Source organism: Hypanus sabinus, chromosome 6, assembly GCF_030144855.1.
Source record: "Hypanus sabinus isolate sHypSab1 chromosome 6, sHypSab1.hap1, whole genome shotgun sequence".
NCBI classification, from domain to species: Eukaryota; Metazoa; Chordata; class Chondrichthyes; order Myliobatiformes; family Dasyatidae; genus Hypanus; species Hypanus sabinus.
This window is the reverse complement of record NC_082711.1, coordinates 165,449,724-165,464,465: the sequence shown is the minus strand read 5'-3', so window position 1 is coordinate 165,464,465 and position 14,742 is coordinate 165,449,724. Positions and strand designations below refer to the sequence as shown.

Genomic DNA, 14,742 nt, shown 5'->3' with positions numbered 1-14,742 from the left:
CTAATACAATGTAAATGCTATGTAAAATAGTTGTTACACTGCGTTGTTTAGGGAATAATGACAGGAAAAAAAAAGTCTGTACATGCTCGAACAACAAGAGCTGGAAGAGCACTTCCGGGTTTTCTCGATTCGTGGTTGGTTGAATTCGCACATGCGGAATTCGCAGATAAGGAGGGCTGACTGTACATCAAAATAATTGGCACATTTTTAAAACTCGTGGCATCTAATTGTTAAATTTAATTCTTAATTAAGTACTCCTGGCTTTTATGAGTAGAGGGGATTTGTTAATGTTGCTGACAAAAGCCTTGAGTGAGAACTCTCCTTCCTGTGATCACATATTTAGTAAAACTCTAATAACCTATCATCTAATTGTTCAGAAATCCTGGTGGTCTATCTTCTAACTCATTCATGGGTCTAGGATGTAAGTTGGACTTCCAGAGCACAAGTATACAGACCCAGCAGGGGGGGTGGGATGCACATTATGGTCAAGGCCTAAGCTCCAAAGTCAGCAACATGTGCAGTCAGAGCCAGCATTGCAGTCTAAAACACTTAAGAGTCAAAAACTCTATATTTGGAGCTAGGATCTTAAATACTTGCTTATTACCCATTCCCTTTGAACTCATGGGTTCTTTGGAAAATCTATTATACTACTGGTGTAACACATTAAAAAAAAATAAAATTGAAGTGTGTTATGGTATTTACAGGAATATCATCCCATACTCCAATAAATCTGCTGGTCTGGCACCATCAAGCCAGATTATTGAGTTTTATTGACCAGGCACGCAAGAAGCTGGAGGAACTCAGTGGGCCAGGCAGCATCTATGGAGGAAAATGGATGGTAGATGTTTCAGGTGAAGACACTTCATCTCTACTTGCTGAACTCCTCCAGCTTCTAACGTGTTACTCCAGGTTCTAGCATCTACAATGTGCTTCATTGCAATTTTTGTTAAGGTGACTTTCTGTCATAAACCCCATGTTTAACACAAAATTTCAACCTAAAAACTGCAGGATCTCATAAAAGGAGTCTGAGCCTGGGGGATAAGGAAGTAACCCGTGCTCCAGTACCTTCAGAGCAGGCATTCAGGGACCGTTCAAATACACTAAATGAGAAACCAGCAGCACCTTTGCCTGTCATCAGAGACAAATATAAGGACCTAACTGGAGAAGTAGAGGTAAAGATCCAATATTTAAGAAATGGTGATTAAAACCTGGGTTGGGTAATGTTTGGAAATTATTCTTTAAAACACTGCACTGAACAGTCTATTAGGCCTATTGATGTTGTGCTGATCTTAATGCCACTTTCTACTAAATAACATACTCTTGTGTATCATCTATATGCCTCCATTCCCTTCATATTAATGTGTCTATCTGAAAACTTCTTAAACTCCCCCATACTGTCTTCTTCTACTGGTAACCCATCCCTACCCCTCTCTGCGGGAAAGAAATTGCCTTTCACTTCACTTTTACACTACCCATCCCCCCCCCCATCTTAAAAACATGTTCTCTGGTGTTTGACTTTTCTACCCCAGGGGAAATAAATCTGATTATCTGTCTAAGCCTCCCATAATTTTGAAAACCTCGCTCAAGCTCTCAGCCTCCTATGCTGTAGGGAGAATAGCCCAAGTTTGTTCACTTTGCACTGAGAAAATAAATATAATTGTTCTTAATTTAAATCTTCCAGAATTTCTGGTTTTCTTCTGTCAAACCATTTTGATATTTCGCTGTCAGGTATCTTTTCTTTCGGTAGTGTTCTCAGATTCAAATCACATTCTGGAAGCTTAAGCAGAAAAAGAGATCAAATCTAGTGTCCATTACAGGAGCAAAGTGAGCGAGTGCGGCACGAGGGCCCCACGGTAGGGTAGCAGTTAGCGCAACGCTATTACAGCTCAGGGTGTCATCCCACATCCTACAGATTGGCTGTTTAAGATAATAAGTTAATGGCAAAAAGAATCAGTGGGACTGTAAATTGCAGAGGTACAGAGAAATGAGGGAGCAATCATGGGAGCTAGCATGGACCCAATGAGCCAAGTGGCTATCACCTGTGTCATTATAGGCAGAAAGCACTGCATATGGAATTAGTTTCCAATAAAATTACCTTTGTGTCTGTTCCAGGAAAACGAACGCTACGCATATGAATGGCAGAGATGCTTAGAAAGTGCACTGCAGGTAAAACCTTCAGCATGTTATTTAGCAAAGCATTGTCACATTATGCCAGAGCAAAGTTACACATGTACATGTTGACTGTATGGAGTAATACCACACACAAACAGGCCCTCCAACCCTATGCCACAGTAGTGGGAGGTTCCTGAGGAAAAAACATGACATTTCTTAATACAGCTACACATTGACATATGGACATATTTGAAGTTCAAGCAAATATAGAGATTTGTACTTGCTGCACGCTCAATTTGAGTATTAAAAGTTGCACATTATTACTGTATAAGCAGTCCTACTTGTCTTTAGGAAAATTACTTATACTATGATTTACTGATATATATTGATAACCAATTACTTGTCGAACACAATGGTCTTAGATGATTGGGGGGGGGGGGTACTGCATTTTAGGTAAATAAAATCTTGCCTCATTGCAGATTAGTGTAAGCATAAGTCACAATGGAAATAAAGTGATTGAAATTAAACTTAGTATTTAATTTCCCACTGTATCTCATCCTCCTGCTGTGAATAGTTTTGTTAGTACTTTATTTAGTTGTTCTCTTCCAGGACAGGATCACTTCTCCTGATCTCTATCCTCTCTTTTGAAGAGCTCCTTAAAATCTCACTTACGAAACTTTTAGTTATCTACGCTGTGAGTTGGGCCTCCCGCAAGCCTACACGTACCTGGTCTACAATACCCAACAGGCCTATCTTGTCAGCATTTCATAACCTAATTCACTCAATAGGATCTGAATGATGAGCTAGGCATCTGGCAGTGTAGTGCAGAGGTCCCACTCCCAAATACTCATCAAAGCTATGCTAGTCATTAAATGGCTCTGACTAGCACAGAATTCCCCATCCAAACCTGCTGGAACTTCTCAAATTGCATGCAAGCCCGTCTTCCTTCAGCTCAAATGGCAGAAAATGGTTCCCGTTAGAACCACCAGCTACAATCACCAAGGCTTGTGCCCACTGTCATGGGGAAGTACTTTGCAACATAGTAGGCATTTAAAACACTGTACTTAAATATATATTTGTGAGGGATTTATCAGATCAACTTCAAGTAAGCTGCCAATGTTAATAGATTTTCAAATAGTTGACTCACTTTTTAAAGATACTGTTTACCTTAAGTATACAAACTGTTTAATTGCCCATTAGTGAGTATAACAATTTATTAGCTGTTTTGTTTCCATGTACCGGTCTTTCATATTTTGTTATAAATATAAAGTTTTAAAAGACATTTTTAGGATATCTTATAGAGCCCTATATAAGCTTTTTTTTCTTTTAGGTGATCAACAAGGCCAGTGAGACTTTGAATGGAATCAGCAGCTCATCTGTGTGTAGTGAAGTCATTCAGTCAACCCAGGGCATGGAATATCTCTTGGGTATGGTATCAAAGACATCAATTATTAATTTCTATTGTGTTATTAATATTTAGGGTTTACTGTTATTTATTGAGAACCTGTAAGTATGTTGTCCTCTAGGAGAAATACTAGCAATATTTCAAGATTCAAGATTGCTTAATGCCATTTCCAGTAGACAAGTGTAAAGGAAAACAAAATAATTGTTACTCCACGTCTCCACAGCACGTAAAAAACACAGTAAGATAAAGCACACCATAGAAAAAAAACAATAAATATAAAGAGATAAGATATTTATTGTATGTCCATAAAGTGATGCTAGACATAGGCGTGTCTGACAAGAAATTAGAAAGTAGTGGAGGGAGCATTAGTGGGTAGAGGTGTGGATCAGCCTTACTGCTGAAGTAACTGTTTTTGAGTCTGGTGGCCCTAGTGTGGATTCTACGTAGTCTCCTCCTTGATAGGAGTGGGACCAACAATCTATGAGGAGAGTGGCAACAAATATTAATTAATATTGTTAATTTTTAGGGGGTTATTCATTATTTATTGAGAATCTATGAGTATATTGTCTTCTAGAATAGACAACAGCAATATTTTGGTACTAAAGTAGAAAATAAATTTTTATAAATTTTATTAAGCCTCCATATAGACGCTTCAAAAATCATACTGTGCGTACTTTGTAGTTGAGGTTGAGCAGATGATTGGCCTCAGGCTCTTACAGTGTGATGTTAAGCCAACGTTTGATTAGACTGTTCATTCCTACCTTCACTGCTACTCTTTACCCACCCCCACATTGCAAACAGTCTGACTCCTCTTCCCATGGCTTGCGAGCTAGAACTTGCCATGTGTCAAATTGCAGGTAGGATCCAGCAATTGGAATTTCATCAAATATTAAATGTGTTTACATTATACATATTTTCCAATTCAACTTCGACGTTCTTCGTTAGCAACTTCACACAAAATAATTTAGCAGGTGTTTTGTGAGACAAGGTATTAGTGTACTTTGAAAATTGCAAGGGGTCTTGACTCCATTCAGTGAATATAGCTAATATTTTAAAGTTTGTAATTTTAACTCAGGCTGGCAGGGAGGAATTCTCAAACCACATACAGCCTGTGGTGTCATTTTCCTTAGCTATTGCATTTTTCAGTTATTTCCCCTCTTCCCTAAAGATACTGAATGTTTTTGGAAAAGGCTAGATAGCCATGTAAGTCTTGCTTTGCCGTATTTAAATTACAATTTCTCATACAGTAGTTTTCATATTGATTTCCTTTAGGCTATTTCACTGCGAAGTGCTTCACAGCTCAGAGCAATGCTGTCTTTACCCATGCCAGTCTACATGCTATTTCTACTTCTGTGTGGTTAGGGTAAAATAAAGGCACTGGTAAATGAAAGTTATATGGGTAAGTTTCTCTGTCATTGATGCTGTGCAGCCAGGCACAGTTGATTGCTTCAGACACTCCATGAAATGGAAGTTCAAGTAGAATTTGGTGGTGCTTGCTGCACGAACACTTAGTGGCCAGTTTGTTAGGACTCTCCTGAACCTAATAAAGTGGCCATTGAGTGTACGTCCGTGGTCCTCTGCTGCTGTAGCCCATCCACTTCAAGGCTCAATGTGTTTTGCATTCGGAGATGCTCTTCTGCACACCACTGTTGTAACATGTAGTTATTTGAGTTACTATTACCTTCCTGTCAGCTTGAACCAGTCTGGCCATTCTCTCTCCAACCTCTCTCATTAGTAAGGCATTTTTTCCCACCAAATTGCCTCTTACTAGATGTCTTTTGTTTTTTACACCATTCTCTATAAACTCTAGAGACTGCTGTGTCTGAAAATCCTAGAAAATCAGCAGTTTCTGAGATACTCAAACCACCACATCTGGCACCAGCAGTCATTCCACAGTCAAAGTCACTTAGATCACATTTCTTCCCCATTCTGATGTTTGGTCTGAAAAACAACTGAACCTCTTGACCGTGTCTGCATGCTTTTACAAATTGTGTTGCTGCCACATGATTAGCTGATTAGATATTTGCATAAACGAGCAGGTGTACAGGTGTGCTGAATAAAGTGGCCACTGAGTATACAGAGAGTCCTTGATACCCCATTGGTTTAATAAATAAACATGTTACGCATGCCCCATATAAATGCAGTGCAGCATAACCCGTATTTAAAGTATTAACCAGATGCCAGTGCGCATGGCACAGAAAGTTGGTGTGTGTGCAACGAAAAGGTTTTCTTGGTTTACGGCAACATTGGTGGATGGGCCATAAACAACAGATGTTTGAGCTCAGCCATGATCTTATTATTCTCTGATTAACTGAGTCATGGGGGTGGCATGGCAGCTTTACAACGCCATGACTCAGGTTCAATTCTGTAAGGAGTTTGTACATTCTCCCCATGACCGCTTGGGTTTCTTCCGGGTGCTCTGGTTTCCGCCCACATTCCAAAGAGGTGCGGATTAGTAGGTTAATTGGTCATGTCAATATAATTGGGTGGTGTGGGCTTTTTTGTGCTTGGAAGGCCTGTTGTTGTGCTGTATCCCTCTAAATAAAGCTAGAAATATTTTCTTCCGGGAGTTCATGTCGGCAGGCTTGAATCAACTTGGTTCATTTCCATGCCATCAAATCTGGGACTTTGTTCTCCATATGACATGTATGAAAAGTTGGCATATGAGAGATGTTCATGTTCAGGACTTGTCCGAGTTCTCTATATTTATAGAAATCTAGAAAGCAATAAAATAAGTAAATACTCCCATTAGATGGTATTGTGTGCATATATTGTGATGTGAATGTTGATTGCATGATGTCACAGTATTGAGTATCAAGATCAATCATGCTGTTCTACTAACTTGATTTTTAATTTTAAATTAAATGGAATTGTTGTAATGTATGTAAAAGAAACGCTTTTGGAATATCCTTAGTTTAGAGTGGTTGAGAAAATATCGAGAGCACTGTGTTATTAGAAACATGGTGTTCAGTGAAATAATTAGTTCACGTCCAAATATCTATTAACAATAGCACCACGGGATTGTTTAGCAAACATTTGTAATAGGCTGAAGTCGAGTGTCGTTTGTTTCTGTATTTTAACATTTGGTGCATTGTTTTTTTTGTATTTTACACAGCTACTTTGCAAGAATAAAGGGTATCTTGATATTTAAAGATGTGGATGGTGGGTTGAAAAATTACATCATGAATGTACTGGCTCACGTGTTGTAACTCTAACATACAGATTTAGAATGAGAAATGAACACCGGACCTATTAACCAACATTTTTCAACACTTTATCACCCCACTCTTTCTGATCATTTTACTGTAATCTGTAGCAAGCACAATTTGCAGACTTCGTGTGGAATGACTCACTTGTTTATTTCTTAATTCCCCATTATAATTTCTTTCTGTAAGATGCACTTGTTAATGTTTGCTACTCTTCTTCACACATTAGTAGAAGATTTAATGTTTTTATCGTTAAGTTACCTAGAGTACTAAAAGAGATGGAACAAAATTAATCAGCTCTTTCTCAAAACTATTGGATGAATTAAATCTGTCTGCGTGGTGTGTGACCCCTGTGGAATAGATTCCAAGCAACTCAGTTTTAGGCAATTACCTTGAAGAAAAATGGTTAAGTGATTTAAAAACAGGGTAAGAGTAGATGCAGATGTGTGCCTACTGCAGTGAGCTTCTATGCTGGTGAAACAGGGAACTGTGAAGTATATCTGGTGACAACAGGTTGAATGATTTAAGTTGCTCTGTGGACATTTATTCTTTTATAATCACAATAGAAGGATATATTTTTGTGCAGAAAAGGAATTGAAGAATGGAAAGGTGATTTGAGGCTGTTATTTTGTTAAACATGGAGCCACACTCATGAGGCAAAAAGAGCCTAGTTATTCTGTTTTTTTTATGTTCTTAATTCCATATTCTTCGTTGTATTTAAAGACAAATAGTTTTCCCTTTGCTTAATTTTATTGTAGAATATATGATTAATTAAAATGAATTAACTTCTGGAATAAACTCAGTGGATTTTTGTTAATTGAAACACATCAGGACCAGTACATTTTGGCCAAATTAGCTGAAGTTTCATGGAAATAGTTAAAAAGGTATTAAAAAAAGACAAACTGATGTCCTTGATTTGTGTCTTTGTCATTTGTTAGCCTGGTTGATGGTATCATTTTCCATTTTAGTAATGGCCATTCATTACTCTATACATTCCATGAAGTTCAAAGTAAATTTATTATCAAAGTGTGTGTGTGTGTGTATATATATATACACACACACACACACACACACACACACACACACACACACACACACACACACACACACACACACACACACACACACACACACACACACACACACACACACATACATACATACATTGTATACATGTCACCCTATACTACCCTGAGATTTGATTTCTTGCACCATGCTCAGTAAATCCTAGAATCAATGAAAGACTGCATACAACAGGGCGGGCAAACAACCAATATGCAAAAGACTACAGACTGTACAAAACCAAAAAAAGGTCAATTACTTTGAATTTTATTTTAAAAATTCATCTGCTATTCTTTAGTTGATCCACGTTATGTGTCGTGCTCTTTTCAGTGCGCCAAAATCCCACTCAACATTGTCATGGAAGGAAATTTCGATTATAAAAGCCGAGTAATTTATTTCATTAACATTATAGAGTAAAAATCAATAACCTTCAAAATTGTAGTCTTTGACAAATAATGAACTTTTATCCTTTATTTTGTTTCTCCTGTTCTGGTCAATGATATACAGTAATTAACTAATTTTGCTGTTCTTGGACCCTGTGTTTTAATTTGCAGCCTTCACATCAGAATTGTCCAATGCTGTCATAGGTTTTTCCATGCAGATTAGTGACGCATGTCTAGAGCATGCCATTTGTTGCTATGTGTCTTGCCCCTTCAAGAGCTCTAATTTCTACCTCAGCATGACTTACCTTGTCGGTGTTTCCTGTCACAGCGCACTTCAGCTTTAATTAACAACATGATTCAAAATGTTCTACCTCTTAGTCTCCCTAAGAATTACAGTGCTTTCTTCCTGGTTACTGTAATAGCAGTCAGAAACTGCTTGGCATATAGTTACCAAAATGATGCAGTGAGCCGACTGCAAAATGAGCTGTTACAGTAGCCAGGTTATCATGTGGGCCTTTCCTCCAGCAATCATTTGTGCATCCAAACACTCCACTAAGCTGCTAAAAAAAATCCTGAAGTTTTTCAACATTTAAGCTGCCATACAGTATAAATATAACAACACAATATAGCTGCAGAGCGAGTATATTTGTCTATTAGTTACTAGCGTTTATTTGCCTTTGACTCCTAACTGATGTGATCCAAAGAAGCTCTGCCCACTAATGCTTCTTCAGATTTTAACCTTGTAGAGTGTTTTCCAAGTCCAAGACTAATCATTGTGGTGATGAAGTCAAAATTTGTTGTTTGATGGCTAAGAGGCTTAGGCTGCTGATTGACAATAAATGGCTGGTGAATGTGCAAAATAAAAGAGCTAACTCTCATTAATAATAAACTGCTGTAGGTGATTTTCTGTAGTTTTGCCAATTAGAAAGTGACTTCTCATATTTCTAAGCCCCTGTTAACCAATTAGACTGGTTACCTTGTGTGCCGCTCAGAATGAGCTCTCTGGAATAAGAGCAATAGTGGAATTAGCACTTAGAACCATAGAACATTACAGCACAGAAACCTGTACCGAACTGTTTTTCTGCCTAGTCCCACTGACCTGCGCCAGGGCCATATCCCTCCAAACCCCTCTCATCCATATACCTGTCCAAGTTTTTCTTAAATGTCAAAAGTGAGCCCGCATTCACCACTTCATCTGGCAGCTCATTCCACACTCCTACCACTCTCTGCATGAAGAAGCCACACCCCCCCATGTTCCCTTTAAACTTTTCCCCCTTTACCCTTAACCCATGACCTCTGGTTTTTTTCTCCCCTGGAAAAAGTGGAAAAAGCCTGCTTGCATTCACTCTATCTATACCCATCATAATTTTATACACCTCTATCAAATCACTCCTCATTCTCCTACGCTCCAGGGAATAAAGTCCTAACCTATTCAACCTTTCTCTGTAACTCAGTTTCTCAAGTTCCGGCAACATCCTTGTAAACCTTCTCTGTACTTTTTCAACCTTATTAATATCCTTGGTGACCAAAACTGCACACAATGCTCCAAATTCGGCCTCACCAATGTCTTATACAACCTCACCATTACATTCCAACTCTTATACTCAATACTTTGATTTATAAAGGGCAATGTACCAAAAGCTGTCTTTACGACCCTATCTACTTGTGACACCACTTTTAGGGAATTATGTATCTGCACTCCCAGATCTCTCTGTTCTACTGCACTCCTCACTGTCCTACCATTTACCTTGTATGTTCTACCTCGGTTTGACCTTCCGAAGTACAATAGCTCACACTTGTCCGCATTAAACTTGATGTTGTTAGAGCATTTAAATGGGTTACCGGCCACCCAGCTGTACCAGGAACGTGGCATGAGCCCATTAGCTCCCGCAGTGCTGTGCTGGGTTTCTGATGCGGGTCTCCGCCCTGCACTGACACTCCTGCAGCAGTGATCTCAGTAGCCCAAGGCTCGGTGTGGATTCCTACCAAGATAATCTGCAGGCGCTGCCTTTGAGGACTGGCTTTGGATGGGCTAAGAGGAAAGGCACAGGACTCAGGGCTGCACCCTTGCTGGCATGATGAGTGCAAGCATTGCTGAGGACTGGCAGCCGTTGTTTCCGGTGTTGCTAGACCACCAGAATCCTCTGGTTGATTGTGTGTAAGCCATCGCTCTTACTTATTGGCTGTACTACTATCCCCAGCTTTGGGATATGGTCAAGTCAAGTCACTTTTTGTTGTCATTTCGACCATAACTGCTGGTACAGGACACAGTAAAAATGAGACTACGTTTCTCAGGACCATGGTGCTACATGAAACAATACAAAAACTACACTGTGAACTACATAAAAACTACACTAGACTACAGACCTACCCAGGACTGCATAAAGTGCACAAAACGGTGCAGGCATTACAATAAATAATAAACAAGACAATAGGTGCAGTAGAGAGCAGTAAGTTGGTATCAGTCCAGGCTGTGGGTATTGAGGAGTCTGATAGCTTGGGGGAAGAAGCTGTTACGTAGTCTGGTCGTGAGAGTTCGAATGCTTCGGTGCCTTTTCCCAGAAGGCAGGAGGGGTATGAGGGGTGCGTGGGGTCCTTCATAATGCTGTTTGCTTTGCAGATGCAGCGTGTAGTGTAAATGTCTGTAATGGCGGGAAGGGAGACCCCCAATGATCTTCTCAGCTGACCTCACTATCCACTGCAGGGTCTTGCGATCTGAGATGGTGCAATTTCCGAATCAGGCAGTGATGCAGCTGCTCAGGATGTTCTCAATACAACCCCTGTAGAATAGGATGGGGGGGGGGGAGGGAAATGGACTTTTCTCAGCCTTCGCAGAAAGTAGAGACGCTGCTGGGCTTTCCTTGCTATGGAGCTGGTGTTGAGGGACCAGGTGAGATTCTCCGCCAGGTGAACACCAAGAAATTTGGTGCTCTTAACGATCTCTACCAAGGAGCCATAAATGTTCAGTGGAGGGTGGTCGGTCTGTGCCCTCCTGAAGTCAACAAACATCTCTTTTGTTTTGTTCTCATTCAGAGACAGGTTGTTGGCTCCGCACCAGTCCATTAGCTGCTGCACCTCCTCTCTGTATGCTGACTCATTCTTGCTGATGAGACCCACCACGGTTGTGTCATCAGCGAACTTGATGATGTGGTTTGAGCTGTGTGTTGCAGCACCATGGCAAGTACAACAAGTACAATGGGCAGCAAGAGCAGCAGTTGAAAGGGAGTTCAGGCTTCGTGGCATAGCTGTACAATGACTGTGTGCATACCTTCAGTAGATTGCCTGATCGTATCAAATGCGTGAAAACAAATGTTCGCCAAAATGGTGCCAGAGAGTGGCGGCTTTTTGTGTGTAGCTCTCAAGGGAATCATCTGATACTCTCATTCAGAAGTAATGCATATGAAATCTTAAACACAAGAGGTCCCGATGAAAGGTCTCAGAACATAAACTGCTTATTCCTTTCCATAGATGCTATCTGACCTGTTGAGTTCCTCCAGCATTTTGTGAACTCAGCTGCAGTTAGCAACGGTGTTTCAAGTACTTTATCAATCGTTAAAAGCCGGGACTGCAGACCGCTCAGAGAGTGAATGTAGCGGCAGAAACATCTCCATTGTTGAGAAACATGGCTGCCAGAGTAGACTGCAGGGAAAGCTGAAATGCAAGGCCCAGAGTCCACACCTCCCTACCATCATCCTATCTAATGTACGGTCTCTGAAAAATAAAGCTGATGACCTCAGAGCAAGATTGCAGTACCAAGGGGAAATCAGGGACTGCTGTGTATCTGCTTCACAGAGACATAGCTCAACCCCCAGCATTCTGGACTGAGCGCTCCAGCCCCAGGGGCTTACCTTCCACGAAATGGACCCGAACAAAATGTCAGGGAAAGGCAGGGTCGGCAGTGTTTGCTTCATGATTAACTCATTGTGGTGCACAGGTGTGGCTAGCCTGACCCAGAACATCCAGTAATTAAGTGTCGTCTATTCTATCTGCCAAGGAAGTTCTTCACTGTCATCCTGATTGCAGTGCACATTCTACCCCTGACCAGCACTACCACAGTACTGCTGCCACAACACATTTTATGACTAATATCAGTGACAATAAACATGATTTTAATTCAAATCAGCACTGAGCAATGTACCAGTGTGTGATAATCCATCAGGTGATGATCAACAGCATGTCCTAGTGGGCTAGACAATACAAATCAATCAAATCAAGTTTAATTGTCATTCAAACCATACATGCATATAGCTGAATCGTCCTCTGGGGCCGAGGTGTAAAAACATACACACACGTTCAAAATAACAAGAAAGAAAAAAGAAAGAACTTAGTCGTGTCAGAAAACTAATATTTTGTCCAGATCCCTGAGCGACAAGTCCCACAAATTAATGGTTCCCGGCAGTCCAGCCTGTAATTTCACCAATCCACCACTGGAGGCCCATACAACCCCCCAACTGAGCCCGGGCGCCATGCTATAACGCAAGCCTCAGGACTGAGGCCTAGTCTTAGGTACAAACGAGGCAACACTGCTGCTCGTTGCTTGTCTCGCTACCAAGCAAGGGAAGCAGGCCTGTGCCAATCAATGTCCAACAGGGTCACGGTTCTGCTGCATGCCGCCTTCACGCCAACTCGAGGACACCAACTCCGATGCCTACAAGTAGCATGCAGCAGCATGGTCTCTACCTAGATCAGCTCTTCCGAACCCAAACTGGCTTCTGCGGCTCAGTGGTCCAGCTCGAACCCCCAGGCCCGACTGCCCGGCTCTAATCGCCTGGCCTGGCAGTCTGATTTGACTTCCCCGGCCCAGCGGGCCGACCTGCCTTCTCTAAGCCGCCAGATGGTGACTCCAAACAATGAGCAGCTCATTGATGTGGTGGACCTGCTGTAGTTATTGGAGTTGAGAATAGTCTTACTATGTATAAAAACATATTTAGCAAGGAAGAAAAACACCTTTGGTTGGCCCCCGAGAGGCCACTGCGTGTATACGCTCTGCCATCATATTGGAAGAACACTTGTTGTAGACTTCACATTAGTTACATTTAACCAAGACACAACTGTTTCTAATGGCATTATTATTTTATCCAATCACAGAAATTACCTTTGCACCCATCTTCTCTATGTTGTACACTGTTCTCCCTCCCTTTTTTCCCTTCCTATCTCCCTCTCCCTTCCCCCCTTGCCCTTTCACTCTCACTCACTCCTCCAGTCCTTCCCTCTCTCCCCTCTTTCTTTCTCTCACTCCTTTTCCCTCTCTCTCCCCCTTTCCCCTCTCATTTTCCCCTTTCTCTCCTCTTTTTCTTTCTCCCTTTCTTTCTGTCTCCCTCTCTTTCTCCCCTCCTCTCCTTGTCCCCTCTTCTCCTTCTCTCCCTCTCTCTCTTTCTCCCTCCCACTCTGCTTTTCTCTCCCTCCCCCTCTCCTGCCCCTCCCACATCCTCTCTCACCCCTCTCCCTTCCCAAATGTCACAGAGCATAGCCTGGAGAATTGAGTTAAAATAGAATACTCTTAGTGGTGAAAAAACGAATGGTAATAATTGATTGATGTCCTTATAAACCAGTCCCTAAGTCCCTGGCTTCTTTCTAACGGGTCATTTCTTCTGGGGCTATTATGCCCACTTATATAGAGGAACCTGAAAAACCATATTATACCCAAAGGCAGCATTTATTATAAATACTAATTGGAGCCTTGCTGTTTCCACGCTCTTTTGAAATAAAGGTAATAATTTCATGATGATCCCATCGCCATAGTTCCCAAAGATATTTTAACATAAACCAGATCAGAACAAAGGAAATTAACCACTTCAACCATAGTTAAAAAAATAATACTCTGTTTATAAAAATTGTTAGGCGTGCTTATTATGTAATTATGAATCCATCTAGCTGTCATTAAGTGAACACTGCGTTCTTTTCACAGGGGTAATAGAGGTATATAGAGTCACCAAACGTGTTGAGCTCGGAATCAAAGCCACAGCAGTGTGCAATGAGAAACTCCAATTACTGATGAAGGAAATAGAGAAGATCTGGAGTAGTCTTATGATATTTATGTCACTCACTCCCCTCACGGTAAGACTGGCACTGCATTTCAACTGAATTTTCCTTCCAGCCAAATTAGTTTTGTACTTCCATTGTGTGCTGGGATAGTATTTTAATATTACAATTGAAAATGTTTCTGATACTAAGTGGTAATATTTTGTACATTCTACCCCATAGTATTCGAGGCACATTGGTCTGTCCAAGTAGGGAATTATGGATAAGCTAGCATACTTTTTGTTTCATCTCTGCCCTTAGCAAAAATAATAAAGTTGAAGTTTTATTTATAATTCACCTCCAACAAGAGGTTTCACTTTTGAAGATCATTTACCAACCCTACTTTGTTTTGAGCTCTATATTGGAATAACAGTTTTATACAACCTAAAAATTTTGTAGTTACAATGGTTAATTGGAGCAGCCACTATTTGAGACAACTCATAAAGAACAAAAGCTAATCAAGAAAATACCCTGGATTTCCTTTGTTAATTTGGAACATCACCACTTAATTGGTCAGGAGCCTGTTGCCAAACAGGTTACAACTGGTGTCAGT

At 40.7% G+C, this 14,742-nt stretch overlaps 1 protein-coding gene across 8 annotated transcripts in view; it reads left to right on the top strand.

Annotated features, from left to right (window-relative positions):
• synrg (synergin, gamma) overlaps window positions 1-14,742 on the top strand; it is a 117,333-nt gene that overhangs the window by 86,984 nt on the left and 15,607 nt on the right. For 6 of the 8 annotated variants that reach the window (XM_059973380.1, XM_059973372.1, XM_059973379.1 and 3 more), the window contains 4 exons: window positions 1,009-1,172; window positions 2,113-2,166; window positions 3,443-3,539; window positions 14,077-14,225. In XM_059973380.1, the coding sequence (XP_059829363.1) occupies window positions 1,009-1,172; window positions 2,113-2,166; window positions 3,443-3,539; window positions 14,077-14,225 (464 nt within the window). Of the gene's footprint in view, window positions 1-1,008; window positions 1,173-2,112; window positions 2,167-3,442; window positions 3,540-6,632; window positions 7,448-14,076; window positions 14,226-14,742 lie in introns of those variants that run through there. The other 2 variants (XM_059973377.1, XM_059973378.1) reach the window with 2 other exon arrangements.